General features: G+C 40.9%; 1 protein-coding gene across 6 annotated transcripts in view; it reads left to right on the top strand.

Moving 5' to 3' along the window:
• Positions 1-470: 470 nt before the first annotated feature.
• The window catches only part of acap2b (ArfGAP with coiled-coil, ankyrin repeat and PH domains 2b), a 63,054-nt gene continuing 43,999 nt past the window's right edge, over positions 471-19,525 (top strand). For 3 of the 6 annotated variants that reach the window (XR_016145752.1, XR_016145753.1, XM_089117784.1), the window contains exon 1: positions 473-814. Coding sequence is in view for 2 of the 6 variants with exons in the window: in XM_089117784.1 (XP_088973910.1) it covers positions 762-814 (53 nt within the window). In the remaining 4 variants the exon portion in view is untranslated. Of the gene's footprint in view, positions 815-19,525 lie in introns of all 6 variants that reach the window. The other 3 variants (XR_016145750.1, XR_016145751.1, XM_039649568.2) reach the window with 3 other exon arrangements.

Below are 19,525 nucleotides of genomic sequence, written 5' to 3'. Positions count from 1 at the left end.
TGTGTGCACTAAAAAGCATAATTATGTAAGTATACAACATTAAACGCTTGACACTTGACATAAAGATAGTTGGAAATCCGTCCACAATCGTTGAAGAAAAATGGTATCCACTCATTTCAAACGACTGTGATTGGTCTATCCCGACCAGCGCTGAAAAAAGTAACAGCTAGCAAGTGACGCTGAATTTTATGACAAAAATGATACTGAGAAAATCGAATTTGTCCTGAAATACACATCGAAACGTGGATAATGTAATAATTATTATTATTTGTTATAATTAAATATGCTGTGAACGTTTTCCGCCCTCTCTACAACGCCCCGCCCTACCAAGCAACCCAATCCAATCCATTGTCAGAGCTCACAATGATTGACAGGCAACGCGTTTTCTGATTGGCTAAAACTAAGCCCCGCCCTTTTCTACTCAATTATTTCGTTTCTTTTTTTCAGGACGAAACTCATGGGCAAATATGCCGTCTAGTTAGGCAGCGCACTTGGTTTTTAGGACACTACCTTTCTTTGCTCTTCATTTACACCCATCAGCTCAGTCCACTCGCTAATTCTGGAGGAACTACACCTTTTAAAAATAATTTCTAGCGCTTCACGTCCAACTGACACGAGCATATCGGACTTCGTCGCTCATATGTGGAGTACATTTGGGATTCTTGAGTGATTTGAGCAGAAGTTTGAGCTGTTATTGGTTTTACAGGAGCTAATGTTAGCCTGTTAGCTCTTAATCTGTTTATTAACCTCATCAAATCAACATGAAGATCACTGTGGATTTTGAGGAATGTCTCAAGGACTCACCTAGATTCAGGTGAGAAAGACCTTTCAATTTACTCTCATTTATTAGTATTCATGATTTGCTTTACGTGTGTGTGTGTGTGTGTGTGTGTGTGTGTGTGTGTGTGTGTGTGTTTTTTTTTTACTTGAAAGTATTTGTGACTTTTGGTTTAAACTATAAAATACTACATAAACATACACTTAAAGAGTAACGTTAAACGATGATTTAGACTGCTGATATTTTATGCTGTCATGGCTGATTTGATCATGTCTTCTTGTGTCTCAGATTTGGTCTTGAGTTGACAATATTCATGAAGTGGACAGACAACTTAAACATTAAAATATTCACATATTAACAGAATGAAATAAAATTCACGACTTATCAGCTTTGGCTCTTTGAGCAAGACATTTAAAGAGACAGTTCAACCAAAATAAAAAAATGCATGTGATGAATAAAAATTATAATACGAATAAAAAAATACTATAATTTATTTGCTTTCAAATTCCTCAAAACCTGTTTTTTTTTCTTTTGTGGGAAACAAAAAAATATGTTTAGCAGAATGTTTAATGTCCCCCCCCCACCCCCCCATCTAATACAAACGGATGGGGACTGGAGCTGTCAAAGTTTAAAAACGACAAAAAGCACATAAGAAACAGTCCATTTAACTTGTGTACTATCACAAAAGTATGATTCAGTGTTTCAGAGGTCTTGAAATATGGTACACAAGTTATGTCGGCAAATTTTGATACTTTTATTGTGCTTTTTTGTTGTTTTTCTGAACTTGACGGTCTTGAGAGTAGGGCTGTTGAACTATTAATCGCGATTAATCGCATCCAAAATAAAAGTTTGTGTTTGCATAATATATGTGGATGCACTGTGTATAATTATTTTAGATATTTAAATACACACGTGCTTGTATATATTTAAGAAATGTTTTCAGGTAAATACTTTGTATAGATTGATATATTATATATAATATATATAAATAATATTTTTTTTCCTAAATATACATGCACGTGTGTGTATTTATAGCCGATATATACAACATAATTATACAAAGTGCACCCACATATATTATGTAAACACAAACTTCTATTTTGGATGCGATTAATCGCGATTAATCGTTTGACAGCCCTACTTGAGAGTCAATTCACTGTCATTGTATGGAAAAGAGCATTTTATAATATATAATTTTAGCCTCTATTCCATCCAGAAACACTTAACCTGTCTCAACAGAACTCGGTTAAATGACTAAGCTTACTACTAAACCATAAGTCAAGTCCTGATCTAGTGAGTCTCTCTGTAAGGATTATATCTTCTTTCTGCCTCTTCTTCTCCCCCTCCTCTCTCATAACAACATCCTCTCAGAAATAAGGAGCAGATGTTCATGAGGAAAAACATGGAAAATGTTGGACATTTTAATTTCAGCATTTTTGCCAGAGTTTAAGCTTGAGTGGTTTGAAACCACTAGTCGGTTGCTGTGAACGATCCTTATTCTTACACAAAGTGACAAAGAAGTTCATCAACCACCGATGTTTACATGTTCTGAAGAAACTGTGCTTGCCAATGTAAAACCTGCTCTTTTTCTGCTGAAATGGTTTCTCTGTAAAGACTGTGATCATAAAGGAGAAAATCCCCAAAGTTATGAATTATTATAACACTGATTGGATCATTTTTTATGGTGTAAAAGTGATAATTTAGCTATATCTTCACCTATCCATGGTCTGAAGGCTATCTTGAAGGGACAGGAGATATTGTTTCTCACAGTACAGTTGCAAAGGTTTCCTCCACGGGCAGATTTCCCACTCATTTTTCCCTTTCTCGGTTTATCTTGGCTTATATCTAGGCTCTAATGCCTGTTTTCACTATGTGTTGATTGCTGGCTTTTTTCATTTTTATATGGATCTTGATATAGGCGAGGTGTTGTTTTGTTTTTAGCAAATGTATTTCACTTCAGCATTTCAACTTCTCTCTTCATCTTAGACCGAATAAGCCGTTTGTGTAGCGCTGCAATAAACCACTGAACTTACGAAGCAAACAAAATAACTTTAATTGTATGCTAGATGTCTCTTTGATTGTTTCAAGAACAGATTTAAAGACACATGGATTTGCTCAGATGTTTGTTTTAGGGATCCCAAGGCAATGTAACTGTAGTTAGCCAGGTTTGTAAAGGCAACAGATGTGTGCTGGTTTTGATAGATTTTTTTTTTCAGATTTGCAATTTTAAGTGGTGGATAATGCGGGCAAACTGCTGTATGATACACTAATCTGAAGATATGGAGACTTGTGGGTGGACTCTTTTGACTCGAATCAGGAAGCAACTATAAAGCATTGCACCATAAAACTAGGAACTGCATAAAAACACTATTAATGAGTTAATGAGTTATGGCAGAGTGGTAAAACTCCTAATCGTACATTACATGTATTGTTACTTCTTTGAAAAAAGCTTAATGAGCATTGAAGGAATTTTGTTAAAATATAATGACACAAGAACAAATATGATGAATATGACCTCCATGACTGTGTGTGAAGGCCAATAACTCTGTTAAAATATTACATAATTTTCTTTTTATGAAAAGACAAAGTTGGTTTATCTTGTAAAACACCATGTGGTTTAACTTCCCAAAAAACTTAATGATATTTGTGAATAAATGATTCATATTTTCTAAAAGTAAATATAAATACATTTTTATATAAAAGTATAATGGCAATATGTAATTACTTTTTGTTTGGTTAGGCTATATCACATTAACTTTTCTTTAAATGTAATTCTTTTTTTTTTTTTTTGAAAAGCGAGCTATTTATAGTTGCTGTCCAAATCTTTATATTTTGTTATTTTTATTATTAGTATTATTTTTTTTTATAAATCATTACTACTGGAACCCTTTACGTCTGTCTGTGGGTTTTGCTACTTTTTCACAAATAAAACTGACCAGAGTGATCATTATTGTATGCTTTTACTCACTTGGTTGGAGAAATAACTTCAACTTTATATATATATATATATATATATATATATATATAAAGCAAGATATACCAATATCAACACAACGTTTAATTCTTAAAAAAATACATTTTTTTTCCATTTCCTGAAAAGTATTTCATAAGAGGTTTTCACCCAACAGTGTTTGTCAAAACCACACGAAACCAACGTTTTCCTTTTTATCTTGGCCACTCTCATTTGTCAATGTCACTATAGTGTTGTTAGTATTGTGTCAGCTTTTGATTGACCGGTGCCTTTTGGAGTTTGGACAAGGTACAGATTTTTTTGGTGATATATCTTAATTTTTTTCAGAGTTGGCAAGGATCTGCCTACAAAATTCCCTCCATGTAATCTCATTATGTGGTGTTATTGGTTTTCTAAAAACAATCCGAGGTTTACCTCATTGGGAACTCCCCTCCCCCTCTGTTTCATCCCAGATTATTTCCCAACAATTGCAGGAAGAGTTCCACAACGGAGGGGCCTGCCCGAGCGTCACTGCGGGAGATTTACACCCCAGCCTTAAAGCCTCTCCGCTCTCTTACAGCTCCATCCCAGATTCCCAGTGAGGAAGTTCTAATGATTTCCCATGGTTCTCAGAGACTGGCGTTGACTCGTCTTGAGATCCCTCATTACCTCTTGGTAGAAAGACAGCGTTTCCATTCTAAACATCTTTGAAGGTGGCCTTTATTTTTCCATTGGATCCAGCTGGATAAACAAACCCTGGTCCACTCTTTAGGAATAGTCCTGCTTTTTATGATGAATGTAGACATGTAGAGGTCTGATGTGGTTTCCTGGTCCTGGGTTGTTTAGTCCTCTGCATTGGCTCTTGGTCTTTGATGTTGGTTCTTTTATTAATGTGGTCGTCCATCATTGATGAGGATATTATCCAGACACCAAACAACCCCATGATACCCATCACAAACACTTCTCGGTCGTGTACTGTAGGTGCTGGAAAATCAAAAGGAAGACATAAGACACTTCCCTTTGCGGCATAAAAGAAAACAGATGTTTTACTCTTACTTTAAAGTTCTGTGCTATATTGTCAAAACAATGCAGGGAAATCACTATCCAGAGTTTTACGATTTACAATTAAATTCATGTCACAACATTATAACTGATGTAATGGAAGACTATAATATGGATAACTACTTGTTTTAAAATATGATAAAAAAATAAGAGTAGCTTATGTTGCTTGAGGATATGAATCTTATTATTAGGGGTGGGCGATATGGAAAAAATATCATATCACGATTTTTTTAGGAAAATCACGATCACGATTTTTTATCACGATTCTTTTTCAAGTTGGTTTTAATATTTTGCAAGTGGCTGTTCATTACAGCCAAACTAATGTCCCTATGTTAAAAACAAAGCCTTAGGAAACAAAAGAAAAAAGAAAGCCACACATTTAGGCCAGTGGCGAAGATAAAAATCTTTGTCATTATTTTCTTTGTTATTAAAAAAATAAGACAAGATAAACATTACACAAATTAATATTCATATTAAATAAATAGTGCTTTATTTTTTCAGATGCAGTAGGTGTATTTAGCAGTTGCATTGAAGTAATTAAATGAACAAATATGAAATTAAAACACTACATAGACTTCACTGAATAAATTGATTCTTATTAAAGATATATTAAAGTTCTCAGTCAGTGAGTGATTTTCTCCTTGTGTTTTTTTTTTTTGTTTGTTTGTTTTATTAACACTAAAGGGATAGTTCCCTCAAAAATGAAAATTGTCTTAATTTACTCTCTCAAGATGTTTTAAACCTGAATAAGTTTCTTTCTTCTGTTGAAAATAAAAGTTATTTTGAATAATGTGGGTAACCGAACAGTTGCTGGTCCTCTTATAGTTTTTTTTATAGGTTCTCTCCTGGAAGTTAATGGGGACCAGCAACTGTTTGGTTACCCACATTAAAAAAAATTGTCTTTTGTGTTCAGCACAAGAAAGAAATTAATACAGGTTTGGAACAACATTAGACTGAGTAAATAATGACGGATTTTTTTTTTTTTTTTGTGAACTATCCCTTTAAGGACAAGCGGCAGTACTATTTATTCCTGTTGCTTTTAGACCAGCACGCGACGCGTTTAATATAGACGCATATTACACCAGATATTCTCTCAAATGTTTGCTTTCACTTTAGACATAGCCTGTTTATGTAAACATTGTGTGTATTTAACAGTATTAGCTTAATAAGACTCGAGAGATAACTTAGTCCAGTATTCAGGCGCTGTTTGACAGACTTTTAGTGCCTGTGAGCGTCGGGGGTTATGCGGTCAGGAAAGCGCACGTTAGAACAGGGCATCAGTGCGTGAATTAAATGTTTAACCGGCAAGGCTTATGCAAATAATGAACTTTTGTGAATTGCAGTGTCCCGTACCTATTCCTTAACGTGTGATCATGTGTAGGCTACGTCGCGTTGTACAGTTGAGAGATGGAGGCGCCAGAACTGAACTGATAGAATGCACTGTAACACGATACTACGATATTTCTTCAAAACCAGATCGTGGAGACATTTTAATCGTCCACGATTAAAAATCGTCATATCGCACACCCCTACTTATTATTGACTTTCACTATGAAGCAAAACTATGGAAGGTTGTGTCCGCCACTTAATAAAAAAAATAATTTTGACTTTTTATCACACAATTGCGTGTTATAAAGTCAGAATTGCGTGTTATAAAGTCAGAATTGCGAGATATAAAGTCAGAATTGCGAGATATAAAGTCACAATTGCGAGATATAAAGTCAGAATTGCGTGTTATAAAGTCAGAATTGCGGGATATAAAGTCAGAATTGCGAGATATAAAGTCAGAATTACGAGATATAAAGTCAGAATTGCGAGATATAAAGTCAGAATTGTGTGTTATAAAGTCAGAATTGCGAGATATAAAGTCAGAATTACGAGATATAAAGTCAGAATTGCGAGATAAAGTCAGAATTACGAGATATAAAGTCAGAATTGCGAGATATAAAATCACGATTGCGAGATACAAAGTCAGAATTGCGAGATATAGTCGCAATTGCGTGTTATAAAGTCAGAAACACATGATATAAAGTCAGAATTGTGAGATATAGTCAGAATTGCGAGATATAAAGTCGCAATTGCGACAGAAAAAAAGACAGAAGTGCGACTTTACATCTTTGCAAGTTTACATCTCACAATTGTGACTTTATATCACGCAATTGTGACTTTATATCTCGCAATTCTGACTATATCTCGCAATTCTGACTTTATATCTCACAATTCTGACTTTATATCTCACAATTGTGACTTTATATCACACAATTGTGACTTTATATCTCGCAATTCTGACTTTATATCTCGCAATTCTTACTTTATCTTGCAATTCTGACTATATCTCGCAATTCTGACTTTATATCTCACAATTCTGACTATATCTCGCAATTCTGACTTTATATCTCGCAATTCTGACTTTATATCTCACAATTCTGACTTTATATCTCACAATTCTGACTTTATATCACACAATTGTGACTTTATATCTCGCAATTGTGACTTTATATCTCGCAATTCTGACTTTATCTCGCAATTCTGACTTTATATCTCGCAATTCTGACTATATCTCGCAATTCTGACTTTATATCACGCAATTCTGACTTTATATCTCGCAATTCTGACTATATCTCGCAATTCTGACTTTATATCACGCAATTCTGACTTTATATCTCGCAATTCTGACTATATCTCGCAATTCTGACTATATCTCGCAATTCTGACTTTATATCACTCAATTCTGACTTTATATCTCGCAATTCTGACTTTATATCTCGCAATTCTGAATTTATATCTCGCAATTCTGACTTTATATCTCGCAATTCTGACTTCATATATCGCAATTCTGATTTTATATCTCGCAATTCTGACTTTATCTCGCAATTCTGACTTTATATCTCACAATTGCAACTTTATATCTCGCAATTCTGACTTTATATCTCACAATTGTGACTTTATATCTCGCAATTCTGACTTTATATCTCACAATTGTGACTTTATATCTCGCAATTCTGACTTTACATCTCGCAATTGTGAGAAAAAAAGTCAGGATTGTGAGATAAAAAGTCGCAATTACCTTTTTTATTTTTCATTCTATGGCGGAAACAAGCTTCCATACAAAACCAATTAAAACACAATAGAAAGGTAAACCAATAAATGCATCAGATATCAAGGAAAGATTAGTACAGTGTAAAATGTCATGACTTTCTTAAAACACAATGATATTCAAGAAAATGTGGGCGGGAGGATTTTTAGGTGCCAAAGTTTGTATGGATGGAAGATGATGAAAAGTGACGCGTCTCCTCGCAAGATTACTAATTAAAAAATGTGGTAATTGTAAACAAATATATCTTGTATACTTAAAAAAAACCATATTATTGCTTTCTTGCCAAATCAAATTCAACCCAGTAAAAAGACAAAAACAATTGTAATTGTGATCAGATTATGATGGATAAGATATCTAGTTTTTTTTTAATTGTTTCACTTTTCATTTCTGTTTGTATCTCTTGTTGTGGAAATGTTTTTGAAAGTATAGCAGGATCAGTTTCTTCATTTCGGTTTGGGACTCAGTCACTTTGTTTTGGACGGTGCTTTTGGTGTCATGGCATTTGGTGGGCGACGGGCTAACATCTGGGCAGCTAGTTAATCACGCTGGAGCCAGATGTGTGATTGAATGTGCGCCTCTGCCGCACCTTCCTCCTCTCATTACTCACGCAGTCTCTGGATCGGCTCCAGGTTTGAGTCTGAGGCAATGGCCTAGATTTCATTAGCGGCAGCCAGCCCACTTCACCTTTGTCAGCACTTTCCCAACAGCCTGCTCCACCCACAATTGTTTTGGGAAAACCTCTAGGACATAAATGAGAAGCAGAGGTTTTGTCAGGAAGAATTGCTTCAGAATTGTTACTCTACTGATGAACTATGACCGACAGCTCTTTATCATGACAGGATAACAGCAAAGTTACAGAAGTCATGGTGTCTTCGGGGTTTAGTTTAGGTCGCGGTGTGGGATTATAAAGAACAGAGGTGATGTTCTTGGGCCTCATGTGTAAAATATTGTGTGGTAAAAATACTGGTTTTCAGTGTTATGACTGACTCCAGGCCATAACAATCAATGGGAGACCATGCCATAAACAAATGGTGCCAAACATAAATTTATTGTGTATCGAACGCAAATACAAACAACGTAATTAATCATGGGATATGGATGTCAGCATCAGCAGTGTAAAGTAAGTGCTGGGATGTGTTGTAGGTGTGTATGTGTGCAGATGTTGGATGTAAAAATAAAAGACATCAACTCAGATAAACTTAAAGGTGCATCTCTGTGAAATCCTGGCGTATCGAGCGAGGTCTAAGCCTGAAGCAGCTAGCCGAGCAGCGTCGGAGTCTTCAGCCACCGGATCAGGAAAAAGCCAGCCATACAGCGGAGAAGCTCCCATTTAAAGCACCATCTTCCCAGGTGTTAGCAATTAAGCCTGAAAGAGAGGAGGAGCAGGGGAACGACCAAAAACAGGCCAAAGGCCGTAACACCCCCCTCTAACAAAACAGGGACCCCTAGGGTTTCCCTTGAGCTGCAGGTATCCCAAAACAGAAAGTTTGTAACCTTTTTTAAGAAGGCACATCTTACCTAACAACTTGGAGCCCGGGACAAAGCGTCTGCCACCACATTGTCCAAAGTGTAGGACTGGAGGTGAAGAGCCCAGCGCATCAGCCGTTGGTTAGGAGTCTGTAGAGTTAGGGCTGGGCGATATATCGAGTATGTACGATGTATCGTTATATTTTTTGAAACGATATGGAATGAGGCAATACCGTTTATATCGATACAGTAGTTTGATATGAGCACATCTGAAAAATAGCGGAGGTTGCAGTGTGAGCTGCTGCAGTGAAAGTAGCTAGGCTACATAGTACAATTTGTCCTAAACATGACACAAGCTTATATTAATTGCGTCAAAATCACTTTGATATAGTTAACAAGTTTAAGGCAGCTTGCCGCCCTGTCAAATGCTCTAACAGACACTGTTGCTGACTGACAGATATACTTGCGCTGTTTAATGCGTTTGAGATGTGCTTTCCTCAGTGCTCAACTTACATTTCACAGGTATATTCTCCATCTGTAAATGTTAGAAAGTAAAGCAAATATGTCCATTTCACAACAAATATGTCCATGTCAGAAGAGGACGAGCTTCTGCAAGTGAATCTCCGCTAAAATTCAGGCTTCCTTGAACGAGCGCCGGCGCGCGAATGCGCGTGAATAGTACTACGTAGTACGCAATAATTCTGACTAAAATAAACATATTGCTAAAATATTTGTTGTTGGAGAAAATAAATGTGCCATATGTGGAATTTTAAACCTACAAGTATATATTTTTAATGAAAGTGAAAGTGATTATAATGGGGTAATCAAATGCAGGCTAATATAATTAGTTTGTGCTTTTGTTTTTGTTTTTATTTTCATTTTGAGTTTAGCTTTTAGTCAATATAAAAACAAAAGCTTTTTGCACATAATATATTGCATAGCCTATATTATATTTGTTTCCATATCCTTCAATATCAACATTGTTTGTAAGATATCATTGGGCCGAATGTGAAAATATATATATATATATATATATATATATATATATATTTTTTTTTTAAATATAAAGATTTTCTTTATCTAAATAGAAAACGTAGAAAGTACCGAGATATCGTATATCGCCATTTGACCAAAAAATATCGAGATATGATTTTTTGGCCATATCGCCCAGCCCTATGTAGAGTGCTAAGGAAAGTTAGAGGATTATGATCGGAAAAAACTACCACCGGACCAGAGCCCAGATACACACTAAAATGCTGCAACGCCAAAATAAGCGCCAGTGTTTCCTTTTCAATGACCGAATAGTTTAGCTGATGGCGATTAAATTTCCTGGAAAAGAAACACACAGGCTTATTAACCCCTCCATCATCTCTCTGCAGCAATACTGCCCCAGCCCCAACCATGCTAGCATCCACCTCTAGGTGAAACTCACAATCCCACCTAGGAGCAACTAGAACTGGAGCATTGGAAATTAGAGCTTTCACCCTCTCAAAGGACTGTTGGCATACCGGAGACCACACATACTTTGTCTTCCCTTTCAGAAGATCAGTTAATGGTGCGACCACTGTAGAGAAATTCCTACAAAAACATCTATAGTAGCCCACCATTCCGTGAAATCTCATGAGTTCCCTTTTTGTAGTTGGTGACGGAATGTCATCAATTGCACACACTTTAGCACGCACCGGTCTCACCGAACCCTGGCCAACCACACGACCCAAGTAGACCACCGTGGCTCTAGCGAATTCACACTTTGCCAGATTCACTGTTAAACCTGCATGAGCCAGACGCACAAACAATGCTTTAACACGCTCCAAGTGTTGTTCCCAGTTGTCAGCATACACCACCACGTCATCCAAATACACTGCGCATCCGTCCAGATCCCGCACCACCAAATTCATTAGGCGCTGGAAAGTTGCTGGGGCATTTCGTAGGCCAAAAGCCATAACGTTATAGGAGTACAGCCCCCCGGGTGTAATAAAAGAAGCAATCTCCCTGGCCCTGTCTGTCAATGGCACCTGCCAGTAACCTTTAAGTAAATCCAGCTTAGTCACTACCTTCGCCCCCCCCCCCCCCCCCCACTTGATCAACACAATCCTCCATACGAGGAAGAGGGAAGGAGTCAGGCTTAGTAACTGCATTCACTTTACGAAAATCTGTACAGAACCGAAATGTATTGTCTGACTTTGGTACCAAGAGACATGGTGAGGCCCAACTAGAGTCAGAGGGAACTGCTATCTTATTATGAACCATGTACTTGATCTCAGCCTCCAGGTTTTTACGCTTCTCTGGGTGAACACGATAGAATCTTTGCCTAATTGGCTTCGCATTTTCCATGTCTATATCATGTTTTAATAAAGTCGTACGTGATGGCGTGTCTCCAAATAGACAAGGAAAACTTCTAATCAGCTTAACTAGCTGTACCCGCTGACAAGACTCTAGATGACCCAAAACGCTTTCTAATTTGTCCAAAGCTTCCATATTTTTCAGCCGCCCAGACACCATACCCTCATCAGGCCCTGACAGATCCTCCCCCTCTACCACAACAGAGGACGATGGCATAGCCAAACAGACAGGATGAGCTTTGGACAACCTTAACGCCCTCTCACTTCCAGATGACTCACGGGAAATATAAGGCTTCAAAAGATTAACATGGCAAAGCCTGGCCTTTTTTCTCTGATTTGGAGTCGAGATTAAATAGTTTTGATCAGAAAGCTTCTTTAATACAGAGAATGGTCCAGAAAATTTGGCTTGCCACGGAGAAGTAATTACAGGCAAAAGCGCCAAAACCTGGTCACCTGGGAGAAATTCTCTGTACTCAGTCTGACGATCATAGCGTTTCTTCATTTTAGTTTGTGCCCTGGCCAAATTCTCCCTGGCCACTTCCTGAGACATATAAAGCCTGTACCTGAATCCATTCACAAAGTCCAGTAGATTACTTGGAGGCTGAGCCTCCTTCCAAGTGTCCTGCAACAGAGCCAGAGGACCCCGCACTTTATGACCAAAAATCAGATCATTAGGACTAAACCCTGTACTTTCTTGAATTACCTCTCTAGCAGCCAACAACATCCACGGTAAAGCCTCTTCCCAATCACCCTGCATCTGAACACACAATGAGCGCAACATAGACTTAAGTGTTTGGTGAAAGCGCTCCAAAACACCCTGGCTTTGAGCATGATAGGCAGATGAAAAATTATGAACTATGTTCAACTGTTCCAACACTTGAGCAAATAATTTTGAACAAAAATTTGACCCTTGATCTGACTGAATGATCCATGGAACTCCAAAAATAGAAATAAATTGGGACAATGCACGAACCACAGACTTGGCTGTTATACTCCTCAATGGGTAGGCGGCAGGGTACCTAGTACTTTGACACATCACTGTCAACAAATACCTGGAACCTGATTTTGATGGTGGTAATGGACCAACACAGTCAATAAGAAGATGTTCAAATGGCTGACTGATAGCTGGTATTGGACAGAGTGGAACGGGCCTCAAAATATGGTTAGGCTTACTTGTCAACTGACAAGTGTGACATGACTTGATGTACGCGGAGACATCCTTTTTCAACCGAGGCCAAAAAAAATACAGCAGAACTCGGTCATATGTCTTCCTGACACCCATATGTCCAGACTCGTCATGGGAAATCTGCAACACAGTGTTCCTATACTTTAAAGGAACAACCACTTGGTAAATGGGATTACCAACAAAACCCTCAAACTGAGGCGTCCATTTCCTCATCAAGACATTATTATGTAAAAAATAGCAATGAGAATGACTTCCGACCTCTGCAGGAGAACACAATCCATCCATACAAGGCTTCAAAGTGCTGTCAGCTTCCTGCTCATGCAATAGCTCATCATGAGAAACAGACCAGGGAACAACAGGTAAGAGTAAGCGAGGACCAGAGGCCACAACTTCAGATTGATCACCGTCCAAATGCTTTGACCGAGTTACTGCGCAGGCACTAAACACATCAGGAAAGTGTACCTCACTCTCATCAGGCTTACTGCACACCAGAGGAGTCACCGTCACCCTGGCAGGCGGAGATACGTCAGCCCATACTTTATCACCGGCGATGTCATTACCCAGGATCATAGCGACACCATCCACAGGTAATGCTGGACGCACACCAACAGACACCTCGCCCTGGAAGAGATTACAATGCAGCATCATTTTGTGTTGTGGTACATTCAAAACATTTAACCCCATTCCAACAACAGGGATGCTTGAGCCCACAAAGGTGTCATTTGAAAATGGCAATGTTGCAGCTACAATAAATGAGTCAAACGCCCCAGTATCACGTAAAATCTTTATGCGCACCTGCTCTTTACTTCCCTTTAAAGACACAAAACCTTCCGTAATAAAAGGCAAATAAGATTTCAACTCCAGATTGCCTTCAGTGACTCCACCTACCTCCTGGCCAGCAACAGACACAGCACACATAGCTGGATTAGCTTTAGGAAAAGCTTGCTTTGGACGAGATTTAAGAGCATAACAATCATTTTTCCAGTGACCTCGCTTATGACAGTAATTACAGATTTTTTCTGAATCCCCTGAAACACCACTCCTATCCACAAACTGCCTACTTGCCCTTGCTTCATGAGGACCAGCGCCACCTCTTGAAGAATGAATCAAAAAATAATCGTCAGCCAGAGCAGCAGCTTCACCAATCGACTTAACTCCACGCTCACTAATATACGTAGCGATACACTCTGACACAGAGTCTTTAAACTGCTCCAAAATAACTAACTCACGGAGTTTTTCAAAGGAGTCAAACCCGGTCGCTGAGCACCAACAGTCAAAATGCATAGTTAAATCACGCATAAACTCTAGGTGTGACTTATCGCCACGTCTCCAACCTCGAAAGCGTAGTCGGTACGCCTCCGGCACAAGTTCATACGTTTTTAAAACAGCATTTTTTACCACAGAGTATTTAACACAATCGGTACTGCTCAACGCTGAAAATGCCTGCTGTGCTTTTCCGGTTAATACACATTGTAACATTAACATACGCGTGGAATCAGACCAACTTCGAACCTCTGCCAGACGTTCAAATAAGGAAAAAAATGTCTCTGGGTCCTCCTCATTAAACCTGGGAACAAATCTCAGATCACTCAGGTCATCCTGTTTAATGTTTACCTGTGCCTCACTGTGATGAAGACGAGCCCACCAGCTCGTCTTCGGGGAGAAATGTGTGTCCGTTTGGATGTAAAAGGATGGCGCACTCGCAGAAGCACTTCGTGCAAGGTGGAATTTATTTTTACAGTGCCAATAAGAAGACTGTCCACAGTGAAATATATCTATACAGGTGCGTACAAAAAGAAAAGGGAAGATCCCTTAAAAAGTACAAAAATAACAAAATAAAGATGAAAACTCTTTTAAATAAAATGTATCTACCATACACCAAAGGGTTTCGTTTGCTTGAGGCACCACAGTTGCACTCTCGCTTCCGACTTGGTTAACAAGTCCAGACTTCAGGTTTGGCTTGGTTTAAATAGGCCAAACCCCGCCCCTTTTTGGGCCACACCAATTTCAGTAACATCTTACATTCACTACACACCAATACTGCATCTATTGGATTATCCATAATAATCCATACTAATTAATTCCCTATAAATATATACACATACATACACATACCCCATAATAACACATAATTTCTTCATTTAAAAACATACATGAACACCTATCCACACTATACCATGGTTTCGTCAGCTTCCGGTTTTGATTCGCCGACGTGGCACGGCCATGCCGTCATAAACGACCACCGCTCGCTCGTTCGGTTTGGATTCCCGGCCGGAAGACTGACTACGCCCACACAGACAAACAACACGAACGAAACGACACAACAGTGCAATGTAAGTGTATGAAATGACTGGGGAATGAATATGGAAAGGAGATTGGAGAAATGGGATGAATGTCCATGTGCTATCATAATCGCGTGTGCACCCGCTTCTATGATGAGAAGGAACAAGATGTAGATGAATGGAGTATTTAAGGGTGTATATATGTGAGCGTGCCAGTGCTGCTTCCCCAGCGGTAGCAGCTAAGGTGACTTTATCACATCACCTTCCCCCTCTCCTAGCCGCGGACTGGCCGGAAACCTGGACAGGTAGTCGGCTACTACGTTGAGTCTGCCTGGTCTGTGTTGTATCTTAAAGCGGTATGGCTGTAGGGCGAGGTACCACCGTGTGACTCTGGCATTGTGGTCCTTCATAGACTGAATCCAAGTTAGGGCCCGGTGGTCGGTTTCTAGATCAAACTCTCGACCAAGGAGATAGTAGCGCAAACTGTCCAGGGACCACTTGATGGCGAGACCTTCCTTCTCAAGCGCTGAATATCTAGTTTCCCTGGGCAGTAGCTTACGGCTGAGGTAAACGACTGGTCTCTCTTCTCCAGCGCTTCCCTGGGCTAGGACCGCACCAATCCCCATTGCGGACGCGTCTACTTGCACTAAGAACCTCTGAGAAAAGTTTGGACTCTGCAGGACTGGGCTGGAGCACATCTTGTCTTTTAATGTAGTGAACGCTGTCTCACACTCATCGGTCCATGGAATAGGGTTCTTCACCAGTTTTGACAACAAGTTGGTCAGGGGGACCGCAATGGAGGCAAAGTTTGGTACAAATCTCCTGTACCAGCCCACCAGTCCGAGAAATGACCTCACTTCTTTCTTCGTCTTTGGGTTTGGGCTCCTTCGGATTGCCTCCACCTTGTCAATCTGTGGTCTCAGTTGTCCATTGCCCAGGTGATACCCAAGGTAGTTTGCCTCCTGCTTTGCCCACTCACATTTTGAAATGTTTAATGTCAATCCTGCTTCCTCTATCCTCTTTAAGGTTTTTTGGAGGTGTTGAAGATGCTCTGCCCAAGAGTTGCTATGGATTACCACATCATCCAGATATGCCGCAGACCAGTCCTCACAGCCTTGAAGGACTCGGTCCATCAGCCTCTGGAAGGTGGCTGGTGCACCGTGCAGACCAAAAGGAAGGACTGTGAATTGATATAGTCCTAGTGGTGTTCGGAATGCAGAGTATGGTCTGGACTGAGGGTTGAGGGGTACTTGCCAGTATCCCTTACACAAGTCTAACGTGGTGATGTACTGGGCTCTTCCAATTTTCTCCAACAGATCATCTATCCTAGGCATGGGGTATGCATCGAATTTAGATTGGGCGTTGAGCTTGCGAAAATCGATGCAGACACGTAGGGATCCATCCTTCTTGGGTATGATCACCACCGGGCTGCTCCATTCGCTTGTTGAAGGTTCTATCACTCCTAGCTCCTTCATCACCTTAATCTCTTCCTTTAAGAGTTCCACCAGCCTCTCAGGCACCCGGTAAGGACGTTGACGTGATGGTGTCGGATCGGAAAGGTGGATAGTATGTTGGGTTAGCTCCGTCCGTCCAGGCCTCTGACGGAACAAAGCAGGAAACTGGTTCAGGAGGTGCTGCAGCTCTTTTCTCCTGGAGTCTTCTAGGTGCGATAGATTCACCACCGATGGCTGCCTCTTTGCATCCTCTGATTCCTCTTCCCCCTCCACCTTCCTCACCAGAAGAGATGTTTCCGGTCCCTTACCAGGTGGCTCCTTCCACTCCTTCAACAGGTTCACATGGTAGGTCTGCCTGGTCTTGCCCTTGTCCGGATGATAAACTTCATATGTAAGTGGCCCCATCTTGCGTAGAATGCTGTAGGGTCCTTGCCATTTAGCCAGTAGCTTGCTCGTTGAAGTTGGCAACAGGAGTAATACCTTCTGCCCTGGTTGGAATTGTCTTAGCCTGGCATGTTGGTCATACCATCTTTTCTGTGCTCGTTGTTTTCCCTGTAGGTTCTCTTTGGCTTGTTCTCTGTACTGCTCCAGACGATCTCGCATCTCTAGAACATACTGTACGATCCCGCCTTTCTCCTCCATCTTGGAGGCAGGTTTCTCTTCCCAGCCTTTCTTCAGCAGGTCCAGAGGTCCTTGTACCTGCCATCCGTAGAGGAGCTCAAACGGTGAGAATCCCGTTGAGGCTTGGGGTACCTCTCTGTAGGCAAAGAGAACAAATGGTAACCACTTGTCCCAGTCTCGTCCTGTGTCTGCCACAAACTTCCGCAACATGTTCTTAAGGGTTTGGTTGAACCTCTCCACTAAACCGTCCGTCTGAGGGTGGTATGGAGTTGTTCGAATGGCTTTTATGCCCAGCTGCTTGTTCAGCTGCCCCATCAGTTGTGATGTAAAGTTTGTACCCTGGTCTGTCAGTATCTCCTCAGGTATGCCGACCCTGGAAAAGAGTTGAACCAGGGCATGAATAATCTTTGTTGTGGTGATAGAACGGAGTGGGAAGGCCTCAGGATACCTTGTGGCGTAGTCGCTGACTACCAGGATGTAGCGATGTCCAGCACTGCTCTTTTCCAATGGTCCCACAATGTCCATGGCGATCCGTCTAAAAGGTGCAGAGATGATAGGGAGGGGTTGCAGGGGTGCTCTGCCCCGCTGGGACACAGCACTCGTCTGTTGGCAGATAGGACATGTGTTGCAGTACGTTTTTACATCAGTATATAGTGTGGGCCAGTAAAAGCGTGAGCTAATACGTGCATATGTTTTCTGTTGGCCCAGGTGGCCAGCCCATGGAACAGTGTGTGCAAGGTGCAGAACAAGATGACGACAACAAGATGGTACAATCAGACGATTCACCTCATTCATTCGCACATACAACACATCATTCACGACTACATATTCTTCTTTGCACAGATTCAAATTCTTTCCACACTCAGCTTTGACAAACAGGGGTTTTAAAGTTTCATCGTTCCTTTGGAGTTGTGCTATGTTCCCTGGGACCTTCCAGCCATTAACTTCTAGACCCTCCCCCGAGGCCTCAGAGGCTGGGGTACCCAGGTACTTTGCAAGTCGCCTTTGGCGCCGTGACTTTTTAGGGCCTTTAGTCCCGCCCTGTACCAGACTACTATCGAAATCTGGCAGTGGCTGCAGACCTGACCTGGCTTGAGCTCGCGTAAGAGCAGGACATGACAAATTAACAGTGGCAAATGAATGTTCAGCGTCCTTAATGGTGGATTGCAAAAGTTCATATAACACTGGCAAGTCTCTTCCTAGAATCATATCAGCTGGTAAATTGTCCACTATGGCAACATTCAGCAAGTACATTTGATTCTGTACCTCTACCATTATCTCAGCCCGGGGATACTGCTTTACATCCCCATGCACACATTGAACAGAGGTATTGTTCACATAATTGACATTATTTACAAAGCATGATTTCAACATTGACAGAGAACTTCCAGTATCTAAGAGTGCTTTTAGGGCATGTCCATTAGCAGTCACATCATATCCATTCTGACCCTCTTCCCCAGACACAATCTCACAGTCCCCTTCTCTAGGCACATAACAAAAGCCTGTGAGCTTCGCTTTGCGAGCGGGACACACAGCTGCCTTGTGGCCCGGCTGTTGGCAGTAAAAGCAAAGCCAGTCTTTGGCCATTGACTTTGGACCTTGTCCCTGATCAGGAAGTCCAACACAGCCCCTCTCAGACCCAGTGTTATGTGAAACACCACGTACAGTACCTTTGAGTGGTTGAGTACGAAGACTGCCACGATGAGCATTCAGGTATTGCTGAGCCAACTTTGCTGCCGCCAATCCTGACCTCGGCTCGTGCTCTCTTACCCAGGTGCGTGCATCATAGGGTAGCACCCGAAGAAACTGCTCCAGGATGATGACCTCTCCGATCTCCTCTTTGGAGTGCTCCTCCGGTCGCACCCACCGCCTGTACAGATTCTTTAGCCGCTGGTAAGTCTCTGTCGGCGACTCTGTCGCTGGGACTGCAGATGATCGGAAGCGCTGGCGATAGGTCTCTGGAGATATATTAAACTTCTCTAGCAGTGCTTCCCTCAGTTCAGTGTAGACCTCAGCCTGCTCCTCGTCCATTGCAAGGTATGCTTCCAGTGCTCGCCCTGTCAGCATCGGGACCAGACGGTAGCTCCACTCCTCCTCGGGCCACCTCCAGGTCCTGGCCAGGCGCTCAAACCGCTGAAGATAATTCTCCAAGTCTTCCCCCTCCTGGAAGCTCGGTATTTTCGGATCAGCCCACTGCATTGGTTCTCTCCGTGCCGCGACATTCCTGGAGTCTTGGAAATAGGCTGAACTGTGTCTTGTAGAGACCTTCGGTGTTGGTAGCTCCCT

This window comes from Pimephales promelas, chromosome 2 (assembly GCF_988280905.1).
Source record: "Pimephales promelas chromosome 2, fPimPro1.hap1.1, whole genome shotgun sequence".
Lineage (NCBI taxonomy): Eukaryota > Metazoa > Chordata > Actinopteri > Cypriniformes > Leuciscidae > Pimephales > Pimephales promelas.
Note: the sequence above shows the minus strand (reverse complement) of the source record. Positions and strands in the feature narration are given on the sequence as shown.